At 40.3% G+C, this 14,790-nt stretch overlaps 1 protein-coding gene across 1 annotated transcript; it reads left to right on the plus strand.

The window, feature by feature from the left end:
• Positions 1-1,260: 1,260 nt before the first annotated feature.
• On the plus strand, positions 1,261-13,990 carry hcfc2 (host cell factor C2). Its single transcript, XM_079552191.1, has 16 exons — positions 1,261-1,495; positions 3,177-3,325; positions 3,406-3,566; positions 4,699-4,901; positions 5,001-5,085; positions 5,153-5,256; positions 5,753-5,983; positions 7,689-7,877; positions 8,440-8,557; positions 8,648-8,765; positions 8,834-8,866; positions 9,045-9,218; positions 9,306-9,491; positions 12,273-12,573; positions 12,678-12,747; positions 13,486-13,990. The coding sequence occupies exons 1-16, from the start codon at positions 1,330-1,332 to the stop codon at positions 13,493-13,495; spliced, it is 2,298 nt and encodes a 765-aa protein (XP_079408317.1). The 5' UTR covers positions 1,261-1,329; the 3' UTR covers positions 13,496-13,990.
• Positions 13,991-14,790: the final 800 nt, after the last annotated feature.

Below are 14,790 nucleotides of genomic sequence, written 5' to 3' on the forward strand. Positions count from 1 at the left end.
ATCCATCCATTTTCTTCCACTTGTCCGTTGCCGGATCGTGGGGGCAGTTGTTGGAGCTGCCCCACATCACATTGCCACATTGCACCAGCCCCTTATGGCTCCTCCTGCAGGCGGTGGGTCCACAGAAGGACGGCCTCACGATTCTAACCGGGTCTGTTGGTCTCTCATAAGGGGCTTCTGAACCGCTCTTTGTCTGACCCAGGACCAGTTTGCCATGGGAGACCCTACCAGGGACACGAAGCCCCCGACAACAGAGCTCCCCGGATCATTCATTTGCTCAAACCCCTCCACCACGTTAAGGTGGCGGTTCCAGGAGGGGATGCTGTAAGGTCTCAGGTCAATACACTTTGAGATTTGGATAACTTTAACTCTAAAATGGCAGGTAACAGGTCAAACTCTGCCCACTCCTGAGCTGAGTGGTCAAGACTGCCATAAGTTATGGCCCTATAAAACAAATAGGTGGGTTATGGCCCATAACCCACCAATTTGTTTTGGTGGGGAGTTTCACCAATGAACATACAGTCTGTGGCTAGAGTGAAACTGTGAATCTTTATGCACTTGAGCTCACAGCCTAGTGAAAGCTAAGACCTACAACACTGATCTAAACTGATCTTTTTCATTTTTTTGCCACTTTTTCCATAGCATTTTGTTGCACTTTTGTGGCTTTTTATATTGTGTTTTCGTCACATTTTCATTGCTTTTTTGTCACCTTTTTTTTTTTTTTTTTTTACAGGAACATGTACATTGTACAGGAGCATTAATTAGCATTTGAAAATATGCTTTGTACCAGACTATAGCTCTTGGTGCTAATTTCTATCTGCAGTCCCTGAGACAGACAATTACAAAACACTACAAAAAGCATAAAACAATACAGTTCATAATATTAACATACATTATTTACATTTCATTTATAAAATAAATAAAAAAGCACATTTTATCAAAGGGAAAACTTGTTCCTCTAGTAGTCTATACACACCCCTACAATACCCTTCTCATATGTAAAATGTAGTAGTTGCAACTCCTGAGGAACCCACCAAAATAAGTATGACTAGTCTTGGGAGGCTTGCATAGAAAATGGCTACAGTCCTCTTCCAAGTAACTTTCTGAATATTTGTTCAGCTCACTAGTACTTTTGTAGGTGATCATGGTCATGGATCTCCATCATGGTTGTATTATAAGATCTCCTCCATCCCTCCGAGTGAGCGCTCTCCTCCATCGGGCATCTCTGCGCTCGCGCTCCGCCTCCGTCTTTGAAACGTCTCCAGCGCCAAACTCCCAAACTCCCAAACTCCGGGACGGGACGGGTCCAAGCCTTGGGGACGCGGTAAGATGACCCCCGGTACCGAGGAGCCGATATGGAGGAGAGTCCAGTCCGTCAGCGGAGTCATCCCACGGTCCAGACACGGCCATCGAGCAGCGGCCATCCGAGAACTGCTCATTGTTTTCGGCGGTGGAAACGAGGGGATTGCGGAAGACCTCCATGTATACAACACTGGTGAGCTAATGCTAAAGCTAACGGGCTAGTGGCTAATGTTTTTAGCATACAGCAAAAGTGTAAAAGCTGCAAAAAATAATCCGCTTTTGTGAACCCAAAGTGCTGCCGGCGTAACAATGTGCACATTAACACAATTAAAGCATCGTTTGGAAGGTAATGTTTAGCTTTAGCTTTCTTCGATGCTGTCATTGACCCTGCACGCGCCCCTGACGTTACAGCTTTGACAGTAAAAAGCGTGAACCTTCATTCAACCTTCTGTGGCTCCATGTTCCTCAAAAGATCTGCGTGGACATTTTATTAAACGCAACTCTGCACATGAGTAATAACGCCGAAGTAGAAGAAGACATTCAATGTATCGGAATAAGTAACTTCTGTCTGATGTAAACAAAACAGAATCCACCAGTGTGTGTTTTGTTGGTCGCGTGTCGACTTTATCTTCTTGAATTATCATATATTCCCACTTTAAAAGCATCTCAGTCTGGAAACATTAGCCATCCATGTTCCTTATGTGTTTTAGACGGCATAAAGATTATTTGGATGTGATAAAAAACATATTGGATAACAAATTATATTTAATAGTTTAGTTTTGTCCAGAATCAAATCAATCCGCTTTACTCACTTTACACAACACAATGATTATGCCACATTTAACTTCCTGTTTGGAGATTAGGGCTCTGCTTGTAAAACGTATATAGGCAAGGCAAGTTTATTTGTAGAGTACAATTCATACACAAGGCAATTCAAAGAGCTTCACAGCTGCATCAAATTACAAGAAAACAGATCAAATCAATTAAAAACATCAAAATAAAATGTATCAATTACAGTAAAAGGCAAGAGTGCAGATAACATATTTTCAGTTGTCATATGCATGGGCAAAAAGAACTGTTTTCAGTCTGGATTTGAACATTGTGATCTACTTTGGTGCTAAACCATGAAAATAAATTATATTCTCTGAGTGACAGGAGGCCAGTGCAGAGACCGGAGCACTGGACTAATATGGTCGTATTTCCTGGTTCTTGTCAGGAGCAGCAGTGTTCTGGATGTACTGCCCAGGCCAGTGAGGCCTATACAAACAGCCACTGTTCATTCTACATAAACGGGCTCTGAAAACTACAATATTAGATATAGAGATCCATCAAATCCACTATATATTAAATGTAAGTCACGAAAATGTTATGATATAGTTGAATATAATATCCTTCAGTTCTTGCAAATAAAAAAAATATTGCCAGTGAACATCCAAGAAAGGTTTGAGACAAGAGAAAGCTACAATGGTATGAACATTAGCCTTGGACGATGAATAATGAGATATTTGAACAGCGTGAATACCATGGTTTTGTATTTACTATTTGTAAACATTCATGAATAGACATGAATATGATCTTTCTGTATTTTAAATATTGTAAATAACTCAATATAAAAAAAAATCTGTAAATACTGTAAAATATTGTAATATGTGTGTACATAAAAACAAGGATAGCATGTAAAGTTTGATGTAACAAAAGGGGCAGATATTATAAGACTTGATCTTCTCCCTTTTTGAATGAAATAGATAAATGAAATGAAAATGAAATGAAAAATAATATAATAATTTTCCTGTTTGACGAACTATTAAAAAAAAGCACTTTAAACCTTTTTGATTACTCATTATCGATGATCACTTCCCTCTTTTTTTTGGCAGTATCAAAGCAGTGGTTCCTCCCAGCAGTGAGAGGCGACATCCCCCCAGGCTGTGCTGCCCATGGCTTGGTTTGCGATGGGGCTCGAATACTCATCTTCGGTGGGATGATTGAATTTGGGAAATACTCCAGTAGCCTCTATGAACTACAGGTAGATAAGATAACCCTCATATCTGTTCATCATGGACGTTGTTTTGAGGCTTCAGTTGATTTTGCTTTCATGTCTTTCAGGCAAGTCGATGGCTGTGGAAGAAGTTGAAGCCCAGAGCTCCTAAGACGGGCTCCTCACCCTGCGCGCGAATCGGTCACAGTTTCACTCTTCTGGGAAACAAATGTTACCTTTTTGGAGGGTTGGCCAATGTCAGTGAGGACCCGAATGGCAACACTCCACGGTACAGTGTACATTTATCTTTTCGACAGTTACCCCCTTCTGTTAGCAGCTATATTATGCAACACTCTTTCTCTTTGTAATGAAGGGCTTATTGATGTAACTGTGTTAACTTTTGGAATTGGGATTGCGTCATTTTAACACACTTCAATATTTTTCTTAATATTTGAATTTGAGTAGGGGTGGGAACCTCTAGGTCAGTGTTTTTCAACCACTGTGCCGTGGCACACTAGTGTGCCGTGAGATATTGTCTGGTGTGCCTTGGGAAATGATCCAGTCAACTTTTTTTTAAACAAATGCATTATTATCCACAAATAATGTAGTGTTTTCGAGTGTCTGTGCTGTCTACTGATCGGCAGAGTAACCATATTATACTCTTCCATATCAGGTAGTTAATTTCTTTGAGACAAGAGAATTAGTGATGTATTGAGGCATTGTGGCTAGCGAGACTATACGGTGTTCCTAGCAAAGACACTTTGATGAGAACATTTTCTGCAGGTGGTGCCTCGTGATTATTTCAATGAAAAAAATGTGCCTTGGCTCAACAAAGGTTGAAAAACACTGCTCTAGGTACCTCACGATTCAATACGATACTGTGATAATCGATATATTGCACAAAAATAACCTACTTTTACCCTTTATTTTAACATACTACATATTATTCATTATTTTAAAAAAAATCATGTGCTTTGTACCCCTTTTATAAATGATCCCTGACTTACATACTGAACATGGGTCTATAGATATGTCTGTCAACCCCAAATGAATCTTCTTTATAATTATAAAAACTATCATTAAAAGTAATTTATTTGTGTGACAGTGTTTGGTCCAAGTGCTTAAAACTGTAGTGCTGCCCCCTGCTGTCCTGACTGAATTCTTGATCATTGCTGCCTCATTAATATGCATGACGTCATCAAAAGTATCTATCGGAATAAGAAGTATCGTATCGTCCCGCAAAATATCGCGATATATCGTAAAATCGATATATAGTCACACTCCTATTTTAGAGATATGGACAGGACGGTTCACTTCCATTTTGTAGTATAATCATGAAGACTTTATTATTGCCATAACAAATTACTATAAAAGGATCTTGCTTTGAATCCAACAATTCTTTATTTTATTTATTTATTTAGATACTTGGGAGATTTATTTGAGCTGGAGTTACAGTCCACATCAGGAGCGAGATGTTGGAGCATCCCAGAGACGAAAGGAGCAGGCCCGTCTCCCCGTGAGTCGCACACTGCGGTGGCTTACACTGGCCTGGGGTCTCCAAAACTCTACATTTTCGGGGGGATGCAAGGCCTGCGGTTAGACGACCTCTGGCAGCTCGACCTAGGTATGTTTATTACTATTATTCATTTATTACACATTGGCAGCACAAGCTAATTGCCTATAACTTGCATGATTTTCAGTCTAACTTGGATTCTTTATTCAGATACGATGGTGTGGTCAATGCCTGAAACGAGAGGCTGCAAACCATTGCCCAGAAGCTTACACACGGCTAATGTCATGGGGAATAAGTACGACGCTGTAATTTTTTAACTCTGTGTTGAATGTGAGCGTAACTTGTTGTGTGCCTCTCCTCAGGATGTTTGTGTTCGGAGGCTGGGTGCCCATCGCTGAGACGGAGCGGGATAAAGCCATAGGAAAAGAATGGATTTGCACTAACTCTTTGAGCATCCTCAACTTAGGTGATCTAAACGTTTTCGTGTTTCAAATCCCACCAACTTGGAATAAAGAACTGTTCTCTTTGAAAAAAGATATGGCGAATCAAAGTTTTTTTGTATTTTGTTTTTTTAGTTTAGTTTTTTTTTTTAAATACAAGCTCACTTTCTTACTTCATTCACAGTGAAATGTTCTGTAATTATTTCCATTTACTTTTTATTTGTTTGAAATTATGCTTTACATAAACGCAACTTTACGTGTGACTTTTAGCTCTATGACTACAGCAGTTTATCTTGAGTGTGTGTACAAGCATCACAAACATATTAGATTAATTATACTTACCCAAAAGACTACAGATTAAATAGAAGCATTTAGTCACATTTTACTCCAAAATGTGTGAGTTGGCTGATTAAAAAGATTATGAATGAGTGTCATTATAGACTTCACCCCTACAGTTAAATGTGAAATGCTGAATGACTCCAGTTTAAGCCGTCTCCTAACAGCTTCTATGACTTTTCGCAGACACTCTGACCTGGCAGGACCTGGGCTCGGAGCAGCCTGAGGAGGTTGAGCCTCAGATGGAGAGCTTGGGCCCGCAGGTGGAGGAACCTTACGCGCTGATGCCCAGAGCCCGAGCGGGACACTGTGCGGTGACTGTGGGCTCGCGGCTGTACGTGTGGAGCGGACGGGACGGGTACCGCAAGAGCTGGAGCTATCAGGTCTGCTGCAAGGACCTGTGGTATCTGGAGACAGGTGAGAGAGGATGAGTCATGTCTGGCAAAAAAAACAACAACACATAAGTGAAAAGCACAAATTACTCACAAGTATCAGTTTCATCATTTTACTGTATGAAAACATGCCTTTCAGTCATGTGACTTTTGTTGTTTTGGCGCTTATTTTGAATACCGAAGTAGAATTGTGCTGTACTACAACATCTAACAATATCTCTACGCACTGTCTAAAAGAAAGACAACTGATTGACAGTGGCATTTTAAAGGTATACAGGAGGATTTTCCTGAATTTTAGGAAAGAACCGCCCTCTCCACTTTGTAAAAAAAATGCGCATGCGCAACGCTCTACCTGTCTCCGAGGAGGAAGAATCTCCCAAAAACACTCTGGTCTTGTTTCTCTCTTCTGAAGCCTTTCTCTTCTTCTCATACACTTTGAAGACACTTTTTCTTTTGCCCCTCTGCCATTTTCAAACGACTGGGTGCGTTCTGCGAGCAGCAATGAATGGCTAACAGCGTAACTCACTCACTCCTGAAAGTGCGCATGCGCAGAAATTAACAAGGGGCGAGCGCGCACGACGGCCTTACGTAGAATATCACCAGAATGATTGACAATTAGGAGGACCAATCGTCTTGATGATCCACCCGGAAATAGAACATCCTCCGCTATATCTTTAATGTGCTCGAAAACATTCCTCAAGAAGATAACAGTAAAAAAACAGCCCCAGAGAGAGAGTTTATGGGAAGAAACCTGTGAACCAGTGTTTCAGATGCTCAAGATGTTAGCATGCTACTGGTTAGCATTTAGCTTCAACAGCTCAGCTCTGACCTCTCCAAGAGAAAGCCCTGAACCACACTCCAAACATCTAGCCTGGGATACAACATGCTTTTCATAGATGTGAGCCACACATGTGTTCAGCGTGTTGAAGCCATTGACAGTTGATTGACAGTTGCTAACCGGTAGCATGCTAACGTCTTGAGCAGCTTGAACACTGACTCAGACTGAGACTTTGTTGACATGACAAACTGTAAAAATCACAGAGAAAGGTTTTCTGTTTCCTCTTTGATGTGTTAATTTAGTCTGATGAGTGAAGCAGATCTTAATAAATTCTGCTGTAGCTTGACAGAGGTGCAACATCTGTGCCACATTTGCTGGTTTGATCACATAAACGTGCGTCTCTGGGGCCATGTTTTAACTTTTCTCTTCTTGAACAATGATTACGAGTACATAAAAATGCCACTGTCGATCAGTTGTCTTTCATTTTCATCCTGAGTAGCGATATTGTAACATGTTGTACTGCGTAATGCAACTTCGGTATTCAAAATGGCTGCCGGAACTTTGCGTGATGTCATTGGAAACGCATGTATAGACCATAGTTCATATGAGTTGGAAGAGAGGACTTTGAACTTTTACAGAATTACAGAGAAATTAGCAAAAAACTAAGACTTGGAAATCTGCATCCTGTCAGTTACCATAGTTACCTCAATGATACACAATTTTCTGTGTAACATTTTTGTATGTTTTTTATGAATAACTTCTGCTCCCCATCTGTGTGTGTGGCATCATCACTTTGTAGAATCTGAAAACATCCAATAATGCTCAGACTTCAGTGGTCCAAATGAAGTGAAGTTGTTGCCAGTAGACTGTCCTTTGAAAAGCTTCCCTTGCCTTTATTGCCATTTTATAAAGTATTGCAACAATATAACAAACTTTCTGTATATTTTTCCAGAGTGTCCAGCCACTCCAGAGCAAGTACTCCTGATCAAATCAACAGTGAACATGCTCCATGTGGCGTGGCGCCCTCTAGCTGCAGCCGACTGCTACCTCCTCCAAATTCAGCCTGTGAGTTCCTCAGGTAAAGGAGAAATCCAGGACAAACGGGACCCAACGCAAGAACGGACAGAGGACAACACTGCGGGTAAGTTGGTTGGAGCACTTACCCCCCGCCTGAACTGAATGCATGTTCTCTGGTTTGGTGTTACCCAAATCTAAAAGCTTCACAACTGGGGAGCAACAGTGTAATGCCTCATTGGAAAGCTAAGACCAACAAAAGTGATCATAACTTTGTTGGCACATTGTCTCTGCGTTTTTGTCACATTTTCGAAGTGTTTTTTGTCACGTTTGTCTCTGTTTTGTCATGTTTTTGTCGGTTTTTGTGACTTTTTCATTGCTTTTCTTTAACGTTTTGGTCAGGTTTTTGTGTCAGTTTTTTTTTGCATCTTTGTCAGTTTTTGTCTTTGTCTGTTTCGCTTTTTCTTTGCATTTTCATCGCTTTTTCCCCCCCGCTTTTTTGTTTCGTTTTCATCCTTGTTTCCGTCGCTATTCTGATGTTTGTTTGTTTTTTAAGCTTTTAGGTTTGGGTAAAGCCAAACTGGACAAAATTTGCTCGGTTCAGAGGGAGGGTTAAGAGGTTAAGTAAATATGAAAAGATTTGGCCCCCAAAAATAACATTTGTCATGTTTCTTTTCTAGGCAATAAAGGTCTGTCTCAAAATGAACACACTACAAATAAAGAGGAGAACTGCACTAAGGTAAAAGCAGCCAAGCGGACTCTACTTGAGTCTATCCGAATCCGTCCAAATAAACTAATTTTGAACAAGTGCATTTGCTGATACGCGCTACCTTGTATTTCTCATTTATTTTATTTCCAAATGATTTTCAATGCTTTCTAATTGTCATGCCTCTTCAGGACTGACAAACTGTTTTCTGATTCTGTCCAGGTAAAAGAGGAGCAAGACACCCAGATCCCAAACCCCAAATACAGCAGTAAGCGAAGTTCCCTGAGCCACATGAAAATTTATGTTACTGTGAAATAGTGAACAGCAGCAAAAGTGAAACGATTAGTGATTTTTTTTGTGTGTGTGTGTGTTTGCAGCTGAAAAGGAAACAACAGCACAAGGTGGTGACAGTAAGTGTCTATACTCATGCACTCATATCAGTTTTAATGTATATAGTACTGCATGTAATTATTATGTTTATACTTTGTCACTGTAGGAGGTGATATAACCCAACAGGTAGAAGGATATTTTCAACCATAATAATAATAATAATAGTTATTTTTTTTATTACTAGTATGTTTGCATTAGATTTTAACATTGAGTTGTCTCTCCCAGTCTGAACAGAGCCCAGTTCAAGGCACGTGGTTCGATGTCGGCGTCTTCAAAACACTTTTCTCTGAGGTCAATCATTATTACCTCCCGTCGGAAAATGAGCAGAGCACTACTACTATATCTGCCATGAGCCGCAGTATCACCAAAGAGGTAAGATGAAGGAAACCTTTTACACTTGGTAGTTATTGTGATTCTCCTTTATTCAAACGATCCTGGTGTGTGTGTGTTGCGGTGCAGAGGACAGTCCCAGGACCTCAGGACTTTCAGGGGCGAGAGAAGAAGGAGCTGCTCCCGGGGCACAGCTACAGGTTCAGAGTGGCTGGACTCAACTGTTTTGGGGCTGGAGACTTCGGTCCAGTCTGTGAGTTCAAGACCTGTCAGCCGGGGTTCCCTGGAGCTCCTTCTGCGGTCAAAATCACGAAGGTAAGATATGAATGAATGAAGCTCACAGTGCAGATGCAGCTATCGACATGTACGACAGAGACGGACAAAAACAACAAGCAGCGCAACTTGATATAAAATTGCTAATAAAAATAAATAAGTGCAGACTTGTACAATGTGATGAATAAAACCATTTTGAGAGCAAAAAACCCGATCATCCAGCCGACCGTGGGCAGACAAGTAACATGAGCGGAGCCAAAGGGATGTTGTGATTCTAGGGCAGCAGATGAAGGATATTTAGAGGGTAATTGGTTGTTTCTAAGAGAGGAAGGGAGGGAAGGACAGGGTATCCACAGCTGTCGGCCTCCCCCTTGCCCAGTGAAATGAGAACAACCAAGAAGAAACAAAAAGAATGCTTTTGTCGTGTATTTTTTGTGTGTAAAACAATCACATAATTTGTGAAATCCATTCAATTATTCAAAAAAAAAAAACTGTTTAAATACATATTAACTTACTATTTAATTGTATTTAATTGTTTTTATGTATTTTTGGGGTCCCAACCAAAAAAAGGTTTGGGAACCCCTGAACTGCAGAACTTTTTTTTCGTAGGTGAGTTGGTTCCAATGGCCGCTGGCTGCTTCGCTTTGTGACGACGACACTAGGGGCCGCCATTGGTCTGCCATTGCTGTAGTACCTCCATATAGCCGCTAGTCGCCCATTAGAAAACATTGCACTTAAGACACCTTAAAAACAACTTTAAAGCCTGGTTTCTAATTTTCCTAAACCATCTACAGCTAGATATTCCTCCTGTGATGACGCTGGGTTAGTTACAGTGAAATAAACCAGGCTGGTTTTCGTAAGAAACATTTTAGAAATCTCGTATACGACTGAACGACGTGCCCAGAGTCTACAATGAAGATCCCGCCCTTATGCCCTTTTTAGGAACATGCTCCGTCATATCAGGGTAGGAGAAGTCTGTAAATCCGCCCTGGAACGTAGTTATTATGGCAAACGAGGAGGAGTGAGGTGGAGTTGTCTATTCTTTTTAACGGGTCTTAACCCTGACCCTGCCCTAGCCACTATCTTTAAAGGGGCTAGATGCAAGTTAGTCATTTTATACTCACTACTGCCACCTCAGGTCTTATGCGTAACTGCAGCTTCTATATTAAGCTTGTGTATGAGGCACTTCGGACCCGAATTAACACCTTTCTCAGTGACAGTGCAGGATTTTAGAGGCAGTTGTGGTGAACAGATCTGAGCTCATTCTACACATTAGGACATGGCTGGAACATGTAGGGGGAGGAAAATACTTGTTTTTTTTTACATTTTTAAACTCCGTATAGTCCCTTTAAAGGAATAGGCCACCGTTTTTACATACTAAAATATGTTCTTACCTCACTTTAGTCGAGTTAATATATCCCCGTCTGGTCTTTGTCCGTGCGCTCTGTCACGCAAACGGAGCACATACGCAGCCTCTCCCACATGTCACATAGCTCCGAAAAAGCTCACGATAGAAGCTACCAAGCTCTTCCACGTGTTCCCTATTTAAATAAAGTTACGTGAAGTGTTTTCATGCGAAGTATATTTACACAGAAATGTAACGTGTCGATTTTATAAGCAAATAAAAAGGGGGACTATATTGTGAGGCGTAATGATACGAGGAGTAAAACGTCCGCGCAGTAACTCCTAAAGGTTATTGACGGAAGTGAGCGGGGGAAGTCTTTAGGAGTTACTACGCGGACGCTGTGCTCCTCGTATCATTACGCCTCACAATATAGTCCCCCTTTTTATTTGCTTATAAAATCGACATGTTTCATTTCTGTGTAAATATACTTCGCATGAAAACACTTCACGTAACTTTATTTAAATAGGGAACTCGTGGAAGAGCTTGGTAGCTTCTATCGTGAGCTTTTTCGGAGCTATGTGACATGTGGGAGAGGCTGCGTATGTGCTCCGTTTGCCTGGCAGAGCGCACGGACAAAGACCAGACGGGGATATATTAACACGTCTAAAGTGAGGTAAGAACATATCTTAGTATGTAAAAACGGTGGCCTATTCCTTTAAGGATAGTGGGCTCATGCCTAATCTTAATACATCTCTGATTGGATGATATGGGAGGTGGTCTAGGGTTGTTCCACAGCTGAGGGCCTCCCCAACATATTTGGCACAACGTAATCAGATGTTAGTTTACTTACTGTGTGTTCATGGCAAGAACTGATCGGAGTGGGAATGACTACATCAGAGGGAGATAAGGGGGATTAGGTTTTGGAGATAAAATCTGAGAGGCCAAGTTTGCACAAAGGAGGGGAAATGAATAGATTGGTTGAATGATCGCATCACCAGAAGACATGAAAAAAGAAAGAGCATCAAATTATTATTATTTTTTCAGTTACTTCATTCTGCCTTTTTTTTACCCTGTTAATAAGTTGCCAAACAAGGAATACCCACAACTGCTGCTTACACCATAGAGACCCTCACTACGTACAAGTGTCTTCAACATTTTGCAGGGCAAGGTCCCCAAATTGACCACGGCATAGATTGGAGACCCCCCAACTTTCATTTAGAGTATTCAAATTCAAGTAGTTGTATTTGGTAGTTTTCTTCAGAGATAAATGTAAGATCCTATGAGGTAAGATGTTTAAATTTAATGATAAAACAATTTCAATCAAGCTGGGCGATCACACTTTTCTTCTCTTATATTGATCAATTTCAATTTTTTATTTCATTTTTTAGATTCAAATAAAATAAATGAAGCCAATTGCCAAATCAAATCAGGTATCCTAAAGTGTTTATGCCTGTACCTTACTCTTATTTGCACTCCAGCTCAACGACACTGTGCATATTGCCTGGGACGCTCCCTGCTCTCCTTCGGGAAAGATCGTCGAGTACTCCATGTATCTGGCAGTGAAGAAGAGCCGGGCGGGGTCCAGCTCCGAGCGGCCGGGACAGATGGCCTTCATCCGGATCTACAGAGGCACAAAGACGTCCTGCTCGGTCAGCGCGTCCCACTTGGAGAACGCGCACATCGACTGCTCCCAGACAAACAGGCCCGCCGTGGTCTTCAGGATCGCAGCCAAGAACGAGCAGGGCTACGGGCCGGCCACGCAGATACGCTGGATACAAGGTGGGTTTGGAAAGGAGTACGATGAAGCATATATACACATTACCCAAACCTTGCATAACACTTGACAATGTAAACATTCTGAATATCATTTTTTGTTTGTGTAGTTCCCTCTAAAATGCAAGGCTCCACATCCAAAGCAGAGAGTGGTGCTACAGATCCAGACGCAGCTGATAGGTGATGCATTCATGCCATTGTCAGACATGTGTTGTTGTTTTTTATTAAAGGGATATTTCAGGATTTTTTGACATCATTTCCTAGTTTTCCAGAGTGTTGTTGATTTCAGGAGATTTTTTTTATTTTCTTATTCATGCAGTCATTATATTTGAAGAGTTTAGTGGTGTTAGGCTAGTGCTAGGCTAGTGCATGTCTATGGTAACTAGTAGCCAGCTTAAAAAAACCTCTTTATAATCATGGGGTAGTCCTCCAAGCGTTGCCATATCTGATTTGTAGAAAGCTTCTTTATGAATTCCACGTGTAGTAATGGCGGCCGCAGGTAAACAAACTACTGTAGATCCGGTAAGCTGGCAGATCACTCCGCCGCTGCGTAACTTACAACCAGGAAGCTGATGCTGCTCAAATATAAGTAATTTTAAATGCAAAATGGTTATATTTCAAAAATTATTCAGTCAACACAGACATTTATATGGTTAGTCTGGTGTTATAAGTGATTTGCCTCAGGTGCACTGTGCTTGGGTCAGACTGTTTTTAATGCAGGCTACCAGTTAGCATAGACATGCACTAGCCTAGCAGTAGCCTAGCACCGCTAAACTCTTCAAATATACGGACTGCATGAATAAAAAAAAAAAATCAACAACACTCTGGATAACTAGGAAATGAGGCCTTATTTAAATAATCCTGAAACATCCCTTTAACATTATCACTATTAATGCCTTCTTTTTTTTTTATTTACAGCTCAGGTTGAAAACACTTGGTTCAATGGCACTGAAGTTTTGAAAAAGACTGAGACTCAGGAAGTGGGCAGAATGCCACACTAAAGTTGTACAGTAATAATATAGTTTTGTTAAGTTATTTTTTTAAGTATTTAACTGATATGTGAGTTCATGGGTTTAACCACTTTTAGAAGGAAACTGAGAATCTTAAAAATGTTGATAATAGTTGTATGAATGGGGCCCGTGCCTTAATCGCACTGTTTTGAATGTGTTACAGTATGGAATAAATTAAAGCACATGGTACAATGTAAAAGTAATGGACCGTTTTACACTTCTTCCAAATGAATTAACAATGTATCATGTAGCATGTGTTGTTATTGTTACCATTGTTTTATGAAGACGACAATCACTTTTTTGTGGTTAACTTTATAAAAGCTTTTTCCTGTTTTGTTTTTTCCCCCAGAAAAATGTATATACATACAAGTATATTTCCTATGTTATTGTGCTAGCAATGACAGGAAGTTTAGTTGTTAGTTACTATGATGCAGAATTAAATTTAAGGCACTATTATATCTACCACCAAAGCCCTTCTGTGTTTGTTTTATTTATTTATTTTTAAATACGTATTTAAACATCTGAACTCTTTGCTTCCAGGAGCGTGTGTTTGCTGTTTTGTATTTTACCAAGTTTTATATAAATTGTGTGTTTTCTTTACTTATAATTTTTTATTTTTTACTATTGAATTCCTTTACTGACCAGTTTTCCAGGACTATGACGGAAAGAAACAGAGGAGGTAACAAGAGGTCATTACACACACTTAAAATTTGCTAATAACTTTATTGATTTATTCATATACTGCTAACAAGTAATGCTCATAATAACAGTAAGTTTCTCTGGACAACCTTTTCTTTCCCCTACTATTTGGGTTACGATTGGACAACTTTCAGCCATTTTGAGGACTTTTAACCATTCAAGAGAAAGAAAATCCATAGTTTGAAGTTTGTACTGGCAAAAGATGGAAAATCCACCGTTGAAAGTCAAATTTGTGTTTGTTCTGATAGCGACTGGGAGCTATTTTGCTTTATTTTAAGCCACACCGTATAACATTTCACCGAAAATAGAATAGTATTTATTTTATAACAAATATTTGTATTGTTGAAATCTATAAAATATAAAAAAAAGAGCCAACAAACATTTGTTTTTGCTGTGAGCGGCTCACCTCTCCTCAGACCTGGCTGCAACTTTACTGGGAGCAGCTTGTCTCCATGGAAATGTTGGCTACAACAAGCAGCCAAATATGAGGTTTAAAAGGTTAGGTCCTCATCCA

Source organism: Gobius niger, assembly GCF_951799975.1.
Source record: "Gobius niger genome assembly, chromosome: 2".
NCBI classification, from domain to species: Eukaryota; Metazoa; Chordata; class Actinopteri; order Gobiiformes; family Gobiidae; genus Gobius; species Gobius niger.